At 45.2% G+C, this 15,403-nt stretch overlaps 1 protein-coding gene across 2 annotated transcripts in view; it reads left to right on the top strand.

The window, feature by feature from the left end:
- The first annotated feature begins 861 nt into the window (after positions 1 to 861).
- The window catches only part of LOC147610827 (uncharacterized), a 37,580-nt gene continuing 23,038 nt past the window's right edge, over positions 862 to 15,403 (top strand). The window contains exon 1 of one of the 2 annotated variants that reach the window (XM_086785439.1): positions 862 to 2,094. In XM_086785439.1, coding sequence (XP_086641565.1) covers positions 1,511 to 2,094 — 584 coding nt within the window. In that variant the 5' untranslated portion in view covers positions 862 to 1,510. The remainder of the gene's footprint in view (positions 2,095 to 15,403) is intronic. The other variant, XM_086785438.1, reaches the window with a different exon arrangement.

The following is a 15,403-nucleotide window of genomic DNA, read 5'->3' as shown; positions in this document are numbered from 1 at the left end:
TTGGCTTGCAGTATGTTGTCTTGTCTCATCACAACATCGTTTTTCTTCTGCATTAGGTAGTATCGTAAAAGGCAATGGACAATGGACACTACCTAGACACATAGAGAGACATAGAGAGCATGGCAATGGATGCTGGATATGTTACAAGATTATACGAGCGAGAGAGAGAGAGAGAGAGAGAGAGAGAGAGAGAGAGAGAGAGAGAGAGAGAGAGAGAGAGAGGACTTTAGAGAGACGAATTCTTGCTACTTGATGTCACTAGTGAGCTTTTGTTCCCAATGTATCTTGGCATTTTGCTTTGTAGAAGGCGCATCTTGTTGCATTATTAAGGGCAAAGGAAGCAAACATGGAATGCCCTCTTTGTTTTAATTATGAACTTCGAATTTGCAAATTTTGTTTTTTTCATACTTTGCCACATTTCCTTGGTCAAAGTGTTTCAATCCTATCCAAAATACATAGTGGACTTGTGTGCACTTAGAAGTTAACGCTTGTGAGTGTTTATGTGTGTGAGAGAGAGAGAGAGAGAGAGAGAGAGAGAGTGAGTGTTTCACCTTCAATAAGGTTAGATCTAGACTCTACATACCTTCAATAGGGTTAGATCTAGACTCTACATTTTGTTTAGTACCTAACTTTGACAAGTGACATTTGTCAGTTGTTTGTGTTAACATGTAAAGTACAATATGATTTGCTAAACTATCACACACTATTGGGTGAAAAGCACACATATATTACATACCCCTAAAATTCTAAACCCTATGCTTATCAACCTTGCGCTTTGCAATTTTCTAAAGTGTCGACTAGAGGGCTTCAAATTTAAGTCCTGCCTCCCATCACCAAATTTAAAGGCTCCATCCTCCCCCATCTCCTCCATCGCCATCATCATCACTTCAACAGTACCTCGCAGCTTTCTGAGCTCGCATAGATGCCATCCGAGCATCTGTCACCAATGACTCACCATAGGCGCGGGTACTCGCGGCCCGCAGCTATGGCAGCCTTTTGAGCTTTCGCCTTTTGCTGTCGCTACTCTACACAGACACTGCATTAGCTCCTGCCTTTGCACGTTTCTGTCCCCTTTCACACCCCCAAAGTTATGGCTCTCCTCTGGCTTCAGTGGCCTTCCTTGTTCTCCCGTTTCCGCCTCAAGCTTCCTGCGAAACCCTAGTTTCCTTCCCCCTTCTCAAACCCTGGCTTCTCTTCCCCTCTAAACCCTAGTTTTCTCCCCTGCATGCGTGCTTTAAGCCCTGCCAAATCCCCGTCCCCCTCCCCCCCCCAAACAACACACAAATTCTTTCCCTTCCCCCTCTTTGTCACTTACAAACCCTAAATTTGCCTTCCTTACTGCGATCCCTTGGTGTCTTGCAGTAGCCATGACCATGGAGTCGAAAGTTTCCCGGAAAATGCCCTTGCCTTCCACACGCAGCGGAGGAAGAGAATGTCGCAGTGCAGAGCTTTAAGATGCTTTGAAATCTCGCGCAATGGCGAAGCACTGAGCTCAGACTAGGTCGCTGAGATGGCGAACAACCCTATCGGGCAGAGCAATTTCGGCTTTCTGAGCAATGCTGAGTATGGTATGGAGGAAAGAAGCAGCACTGTGGAGGGTGCGCCACTGTTCGGCCTTGATTCGAAGGAGGTGGTCAATTCTGGCACTGATAAGGGAAGCCACGCTGTGGCAGCGACGCCTCTCAATGCCGCGGCCCCTGGTGGAATGCGATGGTCTCCTGGGGCTTTTGCAGATGGAATTATTGCTGTCGCTGGAAAAGAGGGCAAGGAAACAGTGCCTGCATTGTACAACGGTCCGGCAGGAGGTTCTGGTTGCGCCAATGATACCATGATCGGCCTGGAGCTTGGAAAACGAACATATTTTGAGGTGCCGGGAGGAGGTGGCGGCAGTGGAGGGCAAGCGCCCAGCCAGGCCCAGCCCAAAAAGCCCCGTGTTGCAGGCCAAACACCAAAATGTCAAGTTGAGGGATGCAAAACCGACCTTACCTCCGCCAAAGATTACCATCGCCGCCACAAAGTATGTGCCATCCACTCCAAAGCAGCACGGGTAATTGTAGCAGGCCAGGAGCAGCGTTTCTGTCAGCAATGTAGCAGGTACTTGCACTAGTTTTTTCTTTTCCTTTAAAAGTTCTTATGCTTATGGTCTGTTCCATATTGAACCTTTTTAAATTTATCCTTGGCGAGCTTGACATTAACCTTAGAAGCTAGGAAAGAGTTCTGTTTCTAGAACCTGCTTGTGCTGTATATAGATCTATCATTAACGCCCTAATCTGGGCAATACCATACCACCCTTATTTGCTATTACAAACCTCTTACCATGAAGGGAATGGTGCCCATTTACTAACGTCTCACCATGAAGAGAATGGTGTGTTGCAAAGCGCTGGATAAGAGCATTGCTTTTGGTATTGGTGGGTGATGAAGAGAAAGCAGGGGCCTAGTTGGAACTTATGGCTTCGAAAGTTACCTCTTAAACAAACAATTTTGGAAGAGCATGTAGCATGGCAATTACTTGTGTACAGCAGCATGACTTTGAACCGTGAAGCTTCTTGCTGTAATATGCCAATTGGTGGCTTGTACAGTTTATTGTGGTATTGAAATGTGTGAGATGTAGAGGTAGACCTCCAAGTACTTGCTTTGTGTTAGAAAAAAGTGTGCTTGGATGTGACCGGGCATCTCCATGTTGTGAGCTCCTCCAAACGGTTTGGAGATTGCCCAAGGTCTTGTGTGTGTGCTTCATTTAGGTGGGGTTTGGTTCTGTATACTTTGACAAGGTGTGGATATGTGGATGCAAGCTTGTATTATGTGTAAAGACCAGTTCCGGTGGACATGGGCGGCCTAGTGGAGAGTCTTGTGTGGACACGAGTCTTTGTTACTGAAGTTGGTCCGGTTGGCCACCTTGATCCACTCTAAATAGTCCCCATGTGTTACATGCACCCAGGCACTGAGGTGTAGTGTGACACACTAGCTCATCATCAGTGCTATACTTTTACAGAAGTAGTACCTTTTTTAGGAATATTTGTCATATGCCGTGACCCTATTGTGAGCCCTAGTTTAGGGACATGTTAGGCCCGAGCTACGTAGGTCCTTCCAAGCTTTAGGTTCACTTAACCCACTTGGAGATCAGAGCATGTAGGTCATCCTAGCTTAGGAACATACAAGCAGTTAGAAGCATATCGAACATAAGGCATAGTGCTAATTCTTTCTATCTTTAGCGGTGCGTTTGCCCTATCAACTACTTATTTGCTGTACTAATTCTTTCTATTTGCTACTTCCCTTAGTGCTAGGCTTCATTATGGCTGAGTTTGGCCTACATCTTAGGAGGTTTGACAGAAACTCAGTACGAAGGGCTTTGTGTGAATATATGCTTTTAATTGTGTGTGTGTGGAGTGCGTGTGTGAGAGCATATCTTGATACAGAGTTCTACACCCACTATTGGGCACTGATGACGTTAGTGGGGATGTCGTAGTATCTAGTCCATACTATGCATAATGGAGTTGATCGTTCTATAGTCTTGTGGGTCGACTACCATGAGTATATAACATGCACGTTCCTAAAAGGTGAATTTGGGCATGTTCCTGGATTCATCTAGGTATATATATAAGGCATAGGCTTGTCTTATGGCCAGCCTTGAGGCTTGAGGCTTTGCACATATAACAAGCAATTAGAAGCATATTGAACATAAGGCATAGGCCTGTCTTATGGCCAGCCTTGAGGCTGTGTACATGGGCAGCCCATGGTCCAGCAAAGGGGCCAACCATGGCCTTAGTGCCTAGTCGGCCAGCCCTAGGAAGACAAATGTCTAGGCGGCCAGCAGTCTTAACAGACACTCCACACGTGTGAAGAGATTATGTGATATAAGAGCATCTAATGCTTATATTCAGTAGTCGTAGAATTTGTCCTTGCTGACCTCAGTATGAGGGGACTGGCCAGCAGCAATTAGACATATATAAGCATCCCCTCAGCCCTTGCTTAAAATCATCTCATTCTTCATAGAATTCAGTAGTAGAAAAGTGCAAAAGCATGTGTGCTTGAGACCTTGGTGTTGTAACTTGTGCATACATCATCTCAGCCAAGCACTCTTTGTGCTACCGTCCCAAGGCAGCCCGGGGCTATCTTCAGCATTCAGCCTTCAGTATTGCATCTTCTTTCTCGGCAGATCTAGGTGTGCATGAGGCTCTCCGAAGTGGCTTCACAATTGTCTTCAATCCGTTCAATTGGTTTAGTAGACATTTGATCTACATCGTCCTTGCATTTGGCAATTGTCCGTCAATCATCTTCAGTAAGTTTTCTGCAGTTCTCCAAAATGAAGCAAATACTCGTGCTTGTGGTAGGGGACCGTTAAATGGGTAGATTGGGTCCCAATTTGGTGGTCTCCGCATTCTCTCTCTCCACCTCTATTTGCTTGCTACATTGGTATCAGAGCTTCTAGTTGTGACCTAGCTTGACTACCTACAATGAGCATTCCTTGAATGGTAAAATTGAGGTCGGGAAAAACCACCGAGCCATTCACCATGTCAGGAGAAGCTTCTAAGAAGGCATCACCGCAGAAGAAAGTGTCTTTGAAGACACCATTGCAGAAGAAAGTGTCCACAAAGGCACAACAAAAGAAGAAATGCTTTGGCAAAGCACTAATATTTTCCTTCAAGAGTTGATGGAATAGAATATGCTACTCAAGCTACAACTGCAGCAAGCAAAGGAAGCAAAAAAAGAGAGTAGCCTAAAGAGCAGGGTCCCCAAAATTTTCAACACATGCTTCTTCTCATGGAGTAGTAATGAAGAAGGGAACTTGTTGAGGAACGACAAATATAGGAAGCCAAGTGTAGGGATGTTGATGACCGTGTGAGGGCAAAAGGATGGAAGATGAAATATGTGAGTGAATATATATATAAGGGTGAGTGCAAATATGTACAAGAGCCCTCAAGTGTGAGGTGACTATGAGTAGAGAGACCAGTGCAGAAGCAGAGAATCGAGATGATGTTGGAGCCGAAGCACGGTCGGTGATGAAGGCTCGCGTCAATGTGAGGTAAAGCACTCCTAGTGGTGGTTGGTGTTGAAGGCTCGCATTGGTGGATGCAGAGGCACTCCGAGGTTTTTAGATATCTTTGGATGGAAAAATATCCCTTCTTATTAAAATAAATTTCTCCAAAATAGAAGTTTAAAAGCCCAATATCACTCTGGAGCAGTTTGGGGGTGAGCAAACGCAAAGTACCAAGGAGATTGTGGACACGTGGCTACATAAGTGGCAGGTCCACTTCCAGTTTCATCCATATGGCGATGACAAAAAGATTCAGCTGGCAGCATGTTTCCTCTCAGGCAGGACTTTGCTCTGGTGAAAAGAACTCAAACCTAGACCAAAAACTTGGGCGCAGGCGCAATTTGAAGAAGTCTTCAAGAAAGAGTTCCTCAAGAAGGCAGGGCTTTGCTCTGGTGAAAAGAACTCAAACCTAGACCAAAAACTTGGGCGCAATTTGAAGAAGTCTTCAAGAAAGAGTTCCTCAAGAAGGCAGGGCTTTGCTTTGGTGAAAAGAACTCAAACCTAGACCAAAAACTTGGGCGCAATTTGAAGAAGTCTTCAAGAAAGAGTTCCTTAAGAAGGAGGATGACTACGACATAGTTGCTCAGTTTGCTAGTTTTACCATGACCTCGCAGAACCTCACTTATGAGGTCTACCTCCAGAAATTTAGAGACTTGTAGATGAAAGCTATGAAGATGGATTCTACTCCTCCTTGGGTTTCTTCGTAGCAGGGTTACACAACTTGTACCGTTTACAGATAAAAAATAACAAGTGCAAAACTTTGAACGAGGCCATTCACTCGTAACCGAAAACATTTTGAAGAGAAAAAAGAAAAAAGGGGGAACATTTTCGTGGACATTCTACTGCAGGATCAGTGGAATTTGGGGGATTGGCAAAATTTCCCCTCGCATGGAAAATTGTAGGAGGCAGAATTGCATTGAAATTATTTGCTGTAGAATTACCTTATTTATGATGATACGATGGTCTCTTCCAAAACCAAGCCCGTAACCGAGCAGGGGAACGAGTACAAAAGGAAGTTCTCTGCGTCAATGACTAGCACGACAGAAGGAATGTCTTTGGACCAACCTTCCAAGAATTCTAACTCGACTTCAGCGAAGAAAAATTGTCTCCTCAAGGCTTTGAAGCTCAAGGAGGAGGGAGGTTATGTAGGCATATGCTCACTTATGGTAGTGCTATGTGTGAATAGGGCTTAACCAAGGGCACTTTTTCCCTTGTGGTTTTTCCCCTTGGATATCAAGTGTGAAAGGACACTTTATTCATATAATATTTTGTACTTCTATATTATATGGATGTGACACATGTAAGGGTTGACTTGCATTTTGTGGCTACCACACTTTTGGCTCTCTCTCTCTCTCTCTCTCTCATTTCTGTGTGAGCTTCTTCTTCCTGCACCTAACCCTAATATGCAGGATTTTGTGTGTGTGAGTGTGTGAGTCCAACACCAACAATTGGTATTAGAGCTGGTCTACCTGCCTCTACGAATTTCCATCAACTAGCTTCCGTTGGTCGTTGCAATTCCGTCGAGCAGGCTCAGGTGACCAGGCGCCATCTGTCGTTCAGCCACCTCAGCGGTGCAGAAACGCCGCCGCCCATTTGCGCCTCTGCTGGTGGCGAAGCTAGTGCTATGAGCTCCACCTCCTCGCCCATTGGTGCCACCGCCCGCGTCCAGCAGTTCCACCCACTGCGCCCGCGTCGAGCAGTTCCATCCACTGTGCCCATGTTTAGCGGTTCCGTCCACCCGCGCCCACATCGAGCTCCAGCCGACCCATCCTCGCCTGTACCTGCTTGCCTACAGCTGCTCGTTCTCGCCTGTACCTGCTTCCCTACAGCTGCTTGTCTTCGCCTGTACCTGCTCGCCTGACAGCACAACATATCACTTGCAGGTATTTTTTATTCAAATTTTGAAGAGAGAAAAAGAAAAAAGGGGGAACATTTTCGTGGACATTCTACTGCAGGATCAATGAATTTGGGGGATTGGCAAAATTTCCCTTCGCATGGAAAATTGCAGGAGGCATAATTGCATTGAAATTATTTGTTGCAGAATTGCCCATGTTGTTTTGGTTGGATTAAGCTCAAAATAAGCAAATTAAGCCTCCCTTGGTTGTAGAAATTTGGGGCTATTGTGAAAACTGGGCAATTGACTGCACATTGAAGCAATTGCAGTGCATAAAAATTGGGGCCTTTTAAGATTGGAGCATGTAATTGGGGATTACAGCGGTGATTTGTCGCATATGTATACACATTGTGTGTAATTGGACAATTTGGTGTAGGTTTATACTTGCTTCAGGTTGCAGGCAAAAATTTTGTACAGGACATTTGGTTGCCTGGCAGTGCACATTGGTGCTTGGTTTGCTTGCAGTTGTATTATGTCGACATGGCTCAAAATGCTACGGATGTATTTGATGTGCTCACCCATGAGGACAAGTTGGATGGATCAAACTACTCCCTTTGGAGTTTCATGATCCGTAATTTGCTGGTAGCCAAAGGGCTTTGGGGCATCGTGTGTGGTGATGACACACGCTCACTTACCATATAGCCAGCAATGCCTCAAAGGGGAGGTGCTCAGAGAGCTCCTGATGTATAACCTGCTCCCACACAAGAGCAGAAGAGATGGGACTCTAGGGATGCACAAGCCATGTCCTTGATAGCCCTTTCAGTGAAAAGGACTATTATTCCACACATTTGGTCTTGCAAGACATCGAAGCTTGCATGGGACACATTGGAAGCAATGTATCAGGTACGCAACGAGGCAAGAGTTGCCTACTTGAAGAGGCCTCTCTCTCTCTCTATGCTTTCAGAGATCGTGTGGAGGAGAGTAACTACTCTTTCTCTCTGCGCTCTCACATGTAGGATCTTCTTTCTATGGATGAGGGTGACTCCATGGCCGATCATCTCACCAAAGTGAAAGATTTGCAGGAACAATTGCTCAACATTGATGAGGTTATCCCAGACAGACAGCTGGTCACCAACACTCTTCATTCTTTACCACCTTCCTACTTGGGCTTTCACACCTCTCTCAACCTCTCTATGAGAGAAGGTGGTGATCCCGTCACCTTTGAAGAGCTGGTGGGTTTACTCTTGCTGTAGGAAGAGCAAACAAGAGCAAACCTATCTAGCAACCATGGTGGAGACAAGGCATTTATTGCCAAGGATAAGGGTAAAGCAAAGAGCTTTAGGCATGGGGGACAACAGTCTAGTAAGGCTGGTCATGGACAGCCCTCTTCTGGTGGTGAAAAGTCTAACAAAGGGGATGCAAACAAGCCTAAAAAGAAGGGCAAATGTCACTACTGCCATAAGCGTGGCCACGACATCAATGAATGTAGAAAGCGGATTGCAAAAGAGAAAAAGAAAGATGCAAGCAATGAAGTAGCAGACTCTTCTGATGACAAAGCACAGCAATCGGCTAATGTAATTCAGGAAGAGTACACGTTTTTGGTCACATGCACTAGTGACACACCAAGTGCATCAGACAATGATATGTCTTGCATTGCATCTGATAGAGATCCAAACTCCAAGTAGAAGTGAAATGTGATGAGAAAGTTACCTTCTGGCTGCAAGCAATGAAGCCAAACTGAAGGAAAACAATTAGCAGAAGTTGTCTAGAAAACGCAGCAAGTAGAAGGCTGCAAATCTGAGAAAAACGCAGAGGTTAAGGGGCTGTAAAGAGGGCTAAATCTGGGGCAGCAGATGGAATCGCTGAACCGGGAGCGATGATACCATGAAAGAGTGCACAGAGCGGAAGCAAAAGGGCACTAGAGTGTGTTGAATAGAGAGTGCAAGAGAGAGAGAGATATGGAGCAACTATGCTGAATATACTGAAGCAATACAGTCCCAAGCAAGAGACAGAAGTAGTCTCATAAGTGAGGGAGCAAAAGATAGACAAGGCAAGATGAAAAGGTGAGAGGCCAGCCCACCTATTTATAGGTGGGGAGAGTTGGTCGACTGGAACTACATAAGCTGGCCGACTAGACATCTGTAGCTGGCCGATTGGGAAAAAACCATACAGGCTGGGAAAAATCCCCAAAAAATATATAAAATAAGGGGTGGCCAGCCCACAATCAAGGGCCATGCTAAAGGGACCAAAAGGACACCAAGCATGGGCAGAAACTGGGGATGAATGTGCTAACACTTCTATGGAAGAAGTAGAAGATCTGGTTAGGGAAGAGCAAACAGCCATAGACACAGCCAAGTCGGTGCCAAGATGGTTGCTGAAAACTTTGTAAGAAAGCAAACTTGCAGCTTCACTCACAGGTAGAACAAGGGCTAGTTCCAGGCATGCATTGAATATGCATCATGGGGAGTCTGCATTAGCCATGGGTGGTCTCTTTGATTCAGAAGAGCCTTCTTCTTATGAAGAAGCACATGAGAATGAGCACTGGGTGCAAGCTATGCAAGATGAAATCTCTTCTATCATGAAGAACAATACTTGGGATCTTATGGAATTGCCAAAAGGCAAGCATGTCATTGGAACAAAGTGGGTGTACAAAGTCAAAAGGAAGTTTGATGGTACTATTGACAAGTACAAAGCAAGACTTGTGGCTAAAGGCTACTCTCAAAAAGAGGGAATAGATTATGAGGAGACTTTTGCTCCTACTTCGAGAATGATTACAATAAGATCAGTGATTGCATTGGCTGCACATAAAGGATGGAAAGTGCATCAATTGGACATTAAAACTGCATTCTTAAATGGGGATTTACAGGAGGAAGTATATGTAAATCAGGCCATTGGTTTTGTAGTTCCTGGTGAGGAACATAAAGTATGCAGGTTACACAAAGCATTGTATGGGTTAAAGCAAGCTCCAAGAGCTTGGTATGATAAAATACATGCTCATCTAACCAGCCAAGGTTATGTGAATAGTCCAGTTGAAAGCACATTGTATGTGAAGAAAACTGGTGCTGATATTCTCATAGTCATCTTGTATGTAGATGACATGCACATTACAGAGACTAGCAAAGCACAAATTTCAGATTTCAAAGCTGAATTTGATATGTCAGATCTGGGGCCTTTACACTACTATCTCGGCATACAATTTATGCTTATAGATGATGGCATTGTTATGCAACAAACTAAGTACATAAAAAGTTTGCTAAAAAGGTTTCACATGGATGAATGTAAGCCCATTTCTACTCCAGTAGAACCAGGTGTACGGCTTACTATGCATGATATTGGAGAGCCTTTTGAGGCCGATATTTACAGCCAGGCAGTGGGATGCCTCATTTACTTGTGTAACATGAGGCCTGACATATCTTTTGGGGTGTCTTTGTTGAGCAAATTCATGCACATCCTAGGCACAAAGCATTGGCAAGCAATCAAACGCATTTTTTGTTATCTTCAAGGTACCCTGGATCTTGGTTTGTTCTATCCTAGGGGGGGCAGCTTGTAACTTTATGCATACAGTGATTCAGATTGGGCTGGTGATTATGATACCAGGCAATCCACCAGTGGAAATTGTTTTTTTCTTAGTGTGCATTGTGGGAGATTGATCGTAGTAATCACAACCTTAGGCTAACTAAACTTCGCTTAATGATGCTTAAGAGATCTATGATGCTGTCCTAGATGAAGATCCTTTTGGGGATGAGAGGGATGGGCTGAATGCTGATGATGAGGACTGTTCCTTGCTCCAATGCTGAGGTCCACCCTGCGATGCCGGCTTCCCTCTATGTAGGAGGTAGGAATGATGAACTATGTGCTGAATATGCTGCTTATGGTGCTGAATATGCTGATTTGATGACTATATGCTGGATGAACTGTTGTCCCACTGACTTTCCCTTTTCTCCTAGGAAGGAAACGCTGAAGAGAAGCTTGGACCTGATGCTGTCTATATGCTGAAAAACGTTGATGAACTATTGACGAACTGATGCTCTCCTTGTTGCCTAAGAAGGAAACGCTGAGGAGAGAATGATCAATGCGCTGCTGAACTGAGATATGATGGACTGAATGGATGCGCTTCCATATATATGTGAACATGGCTGCTGGTCGGCCAGTGTGTTCCAGTCAGCTGCCCATAATGTGTTGTCGGCTGGTCATCATATGCTGTCGGCTGGTGCTAACAGCCCCGACCTGATGCAACTAAATGCCTTATATGCTCACGAAGACTAAGGTACTGATGTTGGTTCTAAAACACTCCCATATACATGCTTATGCTGATATATATGCTTGAATAATACTTAGATGTCATGATTAATGCTTGATGATGCCATGCCACTTGTACACCTGATGGGTGTGCACGTGACATTCCCCTCTGCTGAACTGTTGCTAGGTGGTATACCTAGCAACCTTTCGACTCCTCTACTGATCCTTCTCCATTGAAACCATTGCCCCCTTCTCACTTCTTCTGCCGAGACTGAGGTTGGCTGTAGGAGTTGAATCCTTTGAGCCAAAGACTTGCCTACTGTGGGAACTGAATGGCAAATGCTGCTAAAACTGCTTGGAAATACCTGAGTCACCCATGACCTGTTTGTGGAATCCTTTCACCCACCATCTCCGTCGTTCCTGAACCTCTGAACCTCCTGAGGCGATGTTGGAGCAAACTTCCATCTTCTTCTGTGGAAGAGCACCCCCTGCTATTGCCAGTCGAAGCCCAAAACTTTATGTACTCCTTTGATGATGGATGTCATTCTTCCCCAGAGAATTCATGGGCAAACATGTATGCCTTGCAAATGCAAGACTGACTGCAAAGATGTCTGCTATGCAAGCCATGTGCAACCCTATATGCTGTGCAAGAATGCAGATGGATGGGTTACTAATGCATGCCTAAGGGAAAATCCCTAAGGATGGCCTGCAAGATTTTGAGAACTGGGTTTAACTTTGTGGAAGCAATTAACATGATGACTGATTGAATGACTGATGGAATGAAAATGATCTAAGGCTGGTTACCCTGTTTGGTGGCTGCGTTTTCTCCTACAGAAGCAACCCGGCCAGTTCACTTGGCTGCGTTTTCTTCTATAGAGTTATAAGATGGAGTTGTGGCTGTGTTTTTTGCACCGGCATCAGATTTGAAGAGTTCTCTTGTATTTGGAGTTGCTAGACAAGTGGCTGTACATTTTCTTCTTCCTCCCCATGAGTCCCTGCCCTTCCGGTAGGTGGTTCCCGGTGGATCTTGACTGTTTTGCTGTTGTCCCGCCTCTTTCTCTCTACGGTTTGAGAGGGGGCTGATTGTTCCTGGTGGCTCACTTCGTTGGAAAGCACTTGAGAGAAGTGTTTGAGAGCTGAGATTTGTTCTTTGCTACTGTGGATATGGCTCCCCCCCTGTACGAACAAAGATGACAAAGTTGAAAGGACCCAACTACGCTCATTGGAAGCTTTAGATGCGGGTCTGATTCATCCACAAGGGTTTGTGGGACATTGTTCAGGGCACTGAAAGGAAGCCCGAGCATCTTCAAAACTCTAGGAGGTGGACTCAGGATCAGGAGAATGAATTTGCTGTGGAATTACAAGACTGGGAGAATCGAGACTCAAAGGCGCATTCTGTGCTTGTGCGGACCATCACCGAGGAGGTCTCGCCTGCAGTGCAAACTCTCACCAGTGCTCCTCAGGTGTGGTCAAAGTTGGAGGATCTCTTTGCACGAGATTCATCGATGAGGGCAGTTACCTTGCAAGGGCAGCTCTACGGTTTGTTATTTCTTGAAGGCAATTCCATGCAGTCTTTCCTCATGAAGGCCAAGGTTATCCATGACCAGTTACTGGCTATGGGTATTGCTTTGTCCTCTTCTCAACTCGCTGCTCTTATCCTCACCAAGCTTCCTCCAGACTATGATGTTATTTCTTGATCTTTGCGGTGCCAGGTCACATCCACTCAGTTGGATTTTGATGATCTTAGCTCCCTACTTTTGGAGGAGTCCATTCTCATCTCACATGGTAAGTTGAAGGTGTCAGTCAACAGTTCACTTTCCTCAATTCAAAAGAAAGGTCGGAGTCGTTGCTTCTCTTGCGGGAAAAGAGGACATCTGTCCAAGGATTGTTTGTCCAAGAAGAAGGACAAGACCAAGGGCAAGGCTTCATCTCAAAGAAAAGGCAAAGACTTGACATAGGATAGTGATATAGATTCTAGTACCACTTCTAGGGCTCCTAGGGCGCTCCCGGCTCAGGAGACCCCAGATGGTGTGCTTCTCTAGCATACATGCAGTTTCCCCCCTTGTGCTTCCAGCCAAAAGAGGCTTGTGGGCGGGAGAGGGGGCCGATTATAGCTCCACCTACTGGTGCGTGGGGACCGTGATTCGGAGTTCCAAGCATTAGACATCTGGCAGGACATGGTTATCTTTGGTACAACAGAGATTATGAATTGGATCTGTTCCAAGTTCATTGTTCGAGGCTTTTGAGACGTGATGTGTTCCGTCTAGTGTTGGGGATTATGGGCGTGGTGTGTCCAGCAGCTCATCATCTATTCGTGGAGTTCACTGCACACTTGTGTAAGAATTCGTGGCCAAGCAAAGTTCCTTGCCGTTCGTGGTGGCATCTTGTTTCGAGAAAACAGGTTGGTGGGTGATCTCTCTGAGGTGATTCCAGTATTCGCGGTGATGGAGGGTCCATGGTTGCATCTTCATTGACTTATCTTCTTTCGACTCTTGCACACTATGAGCTGCAGAGAGGGTGTTAGAATTGTGCATCTCAGTGTTCTAGGACTTTACCATTTATCTGGACATTTTATTGTATTTCTTCTATTTATTTGTCTTGTGAGCAGTCGGCTAGCCCTAGAGGCAGTCGGCCAGCTCACTCATGCACTATATAAGGAGTTCCCCATGATTCACTACTCCATCCAATTCCCTTGCACATAGTTCAACATCCAGTTGCTGGCCATTGAAGGGAGCTAATGAAGAAGCTCATCTGAAACAGTTAGGGTTTCATGTGGGAGACACACACAGAGAAGAAGGGAGAGAGAGAGAGAGAGAGAGAGAGAGAGAGAGAGAGAGAGACATGTGGGGATAAGTCAACTCACAGTATGAGTGTACGACTCCCCTATCACACATGTATATTTGCTCTAGTACACATAGTGCACTTAGTACATTAAAAATACTAAGTGTACTATGTACTATAAAACTTATGGGCTTGTACACACTATAAGGGTGGGCATAATGCCTTTACTCCAACCTCCCACTTAAAGGCAAAGTGCCCTTAAATGAAGGAAAAGAAAAATCAGCATGTACATGATAATATACAAGGCCATATCAAGGCTGAAACTGGCCTCATCCAATGCCCATCAAGTGTCTGCAATGAGCAAACCGCTCTGGAGGCAAACTCTTTGTCAACAGATTAGCCGGGTTGTCATCCGTATGAATCTTGACAAGCTGAATCAGCTTGTTCTCTATCACCTCTCTGATGAAGTGATACTTCACATCCACATGATTCGTCTTTGCATGAAAGACAGGGTTCTTTGCCAACTGGATGGCACTTTGACTGTCACAATGCAATAATGGAATATCCCCTGTATAACCCAAATCAACCACTAACCGAGATAGCCATAATGCCTCCTTGCAAGCCTCTGTGGCTGCAATATACTCGGCCTTTGTAGTAGATAAGGCAGTGCACTTCTGCATCCTGGATATCCATGACACAGTACCTCCTGTGAATGTAAACACATAACCGGTAGTAGACTTCCGGTTATCTGGATGACCGGCATAATCCGAATCCGTGTAACCATGCACTAATGCATCCTGCTTGCCAAAGCAGATGCACATATCCTGTGTGCCCTTCAGGTATCTCATGACACCTTTCACTGCTTCCCAATGCTTCTTGCCAGGGTTGGCCATGTATCTAGTAACCACTCCCACTGCAAATGCAATGTCTGGCATGGTAGCAACCATGGCATACATGAGACTGCCACAAGCTGAAGCATACGGAATCTTGGCCATATCAGCCCTGTCACTATCCGACTGTGGGCTGTCCATAGCACTGAGTTTCACATATGGAGGCACAGGAGTACTCCCTTCCATATTGAACCTTTGCAAAACTTTGCCAATGTAATCCTTCTGAGACAAATACAACACATGCTGATTTCTGTCCCGAAGTATCCGCATACCCAAAATGTGATTTGCATCACCCAAATCCTTCATATCAAAGGTCTGATGCAGCCTCTTCTTCAAGGCATCCATCTCTTTACGAGATTTCCCGGCAATCAACATATCATCAACATACAAGATGAGGATCAATAGACTGTCATCCAAAGCCTTCTTGGTGTATAAGCAGTGATCTATGTCACTCCTCCTGACATCCTGGGATTTCATGAATGTATCAAATTTATGATACCATTTCCTTGGTGCCTGTTTGAGCCCATAAAGACTCTTTTTCAGCTTGCATACAAGCTTCTCTTTTCCATTCACTGCATAATCCTCTGGCTGTTGCATATATATCTCCTCATGGAGATCACCTTG

This window comes from Cibotium barometz, chromosome 48 (genome assembly GCF_041138505.1).
Source record: "Cibotium barometz isolate CiBa-2024 chromosome 48, ASM4113850v1, whole genome shotgun sequence".
Lineage (NCBI taxonomy): Eukaryota > Viridiplantae > Streptophyta > Polypodiopsida > Cyatheales > Cibotiaceae > Cibotium > Cibotium barometz.
The sequence above is the reverse complement of the archived record's forward strand: the minus strand, read 5'-3'. Positions and strand labels throughout refer to the sequence as shown.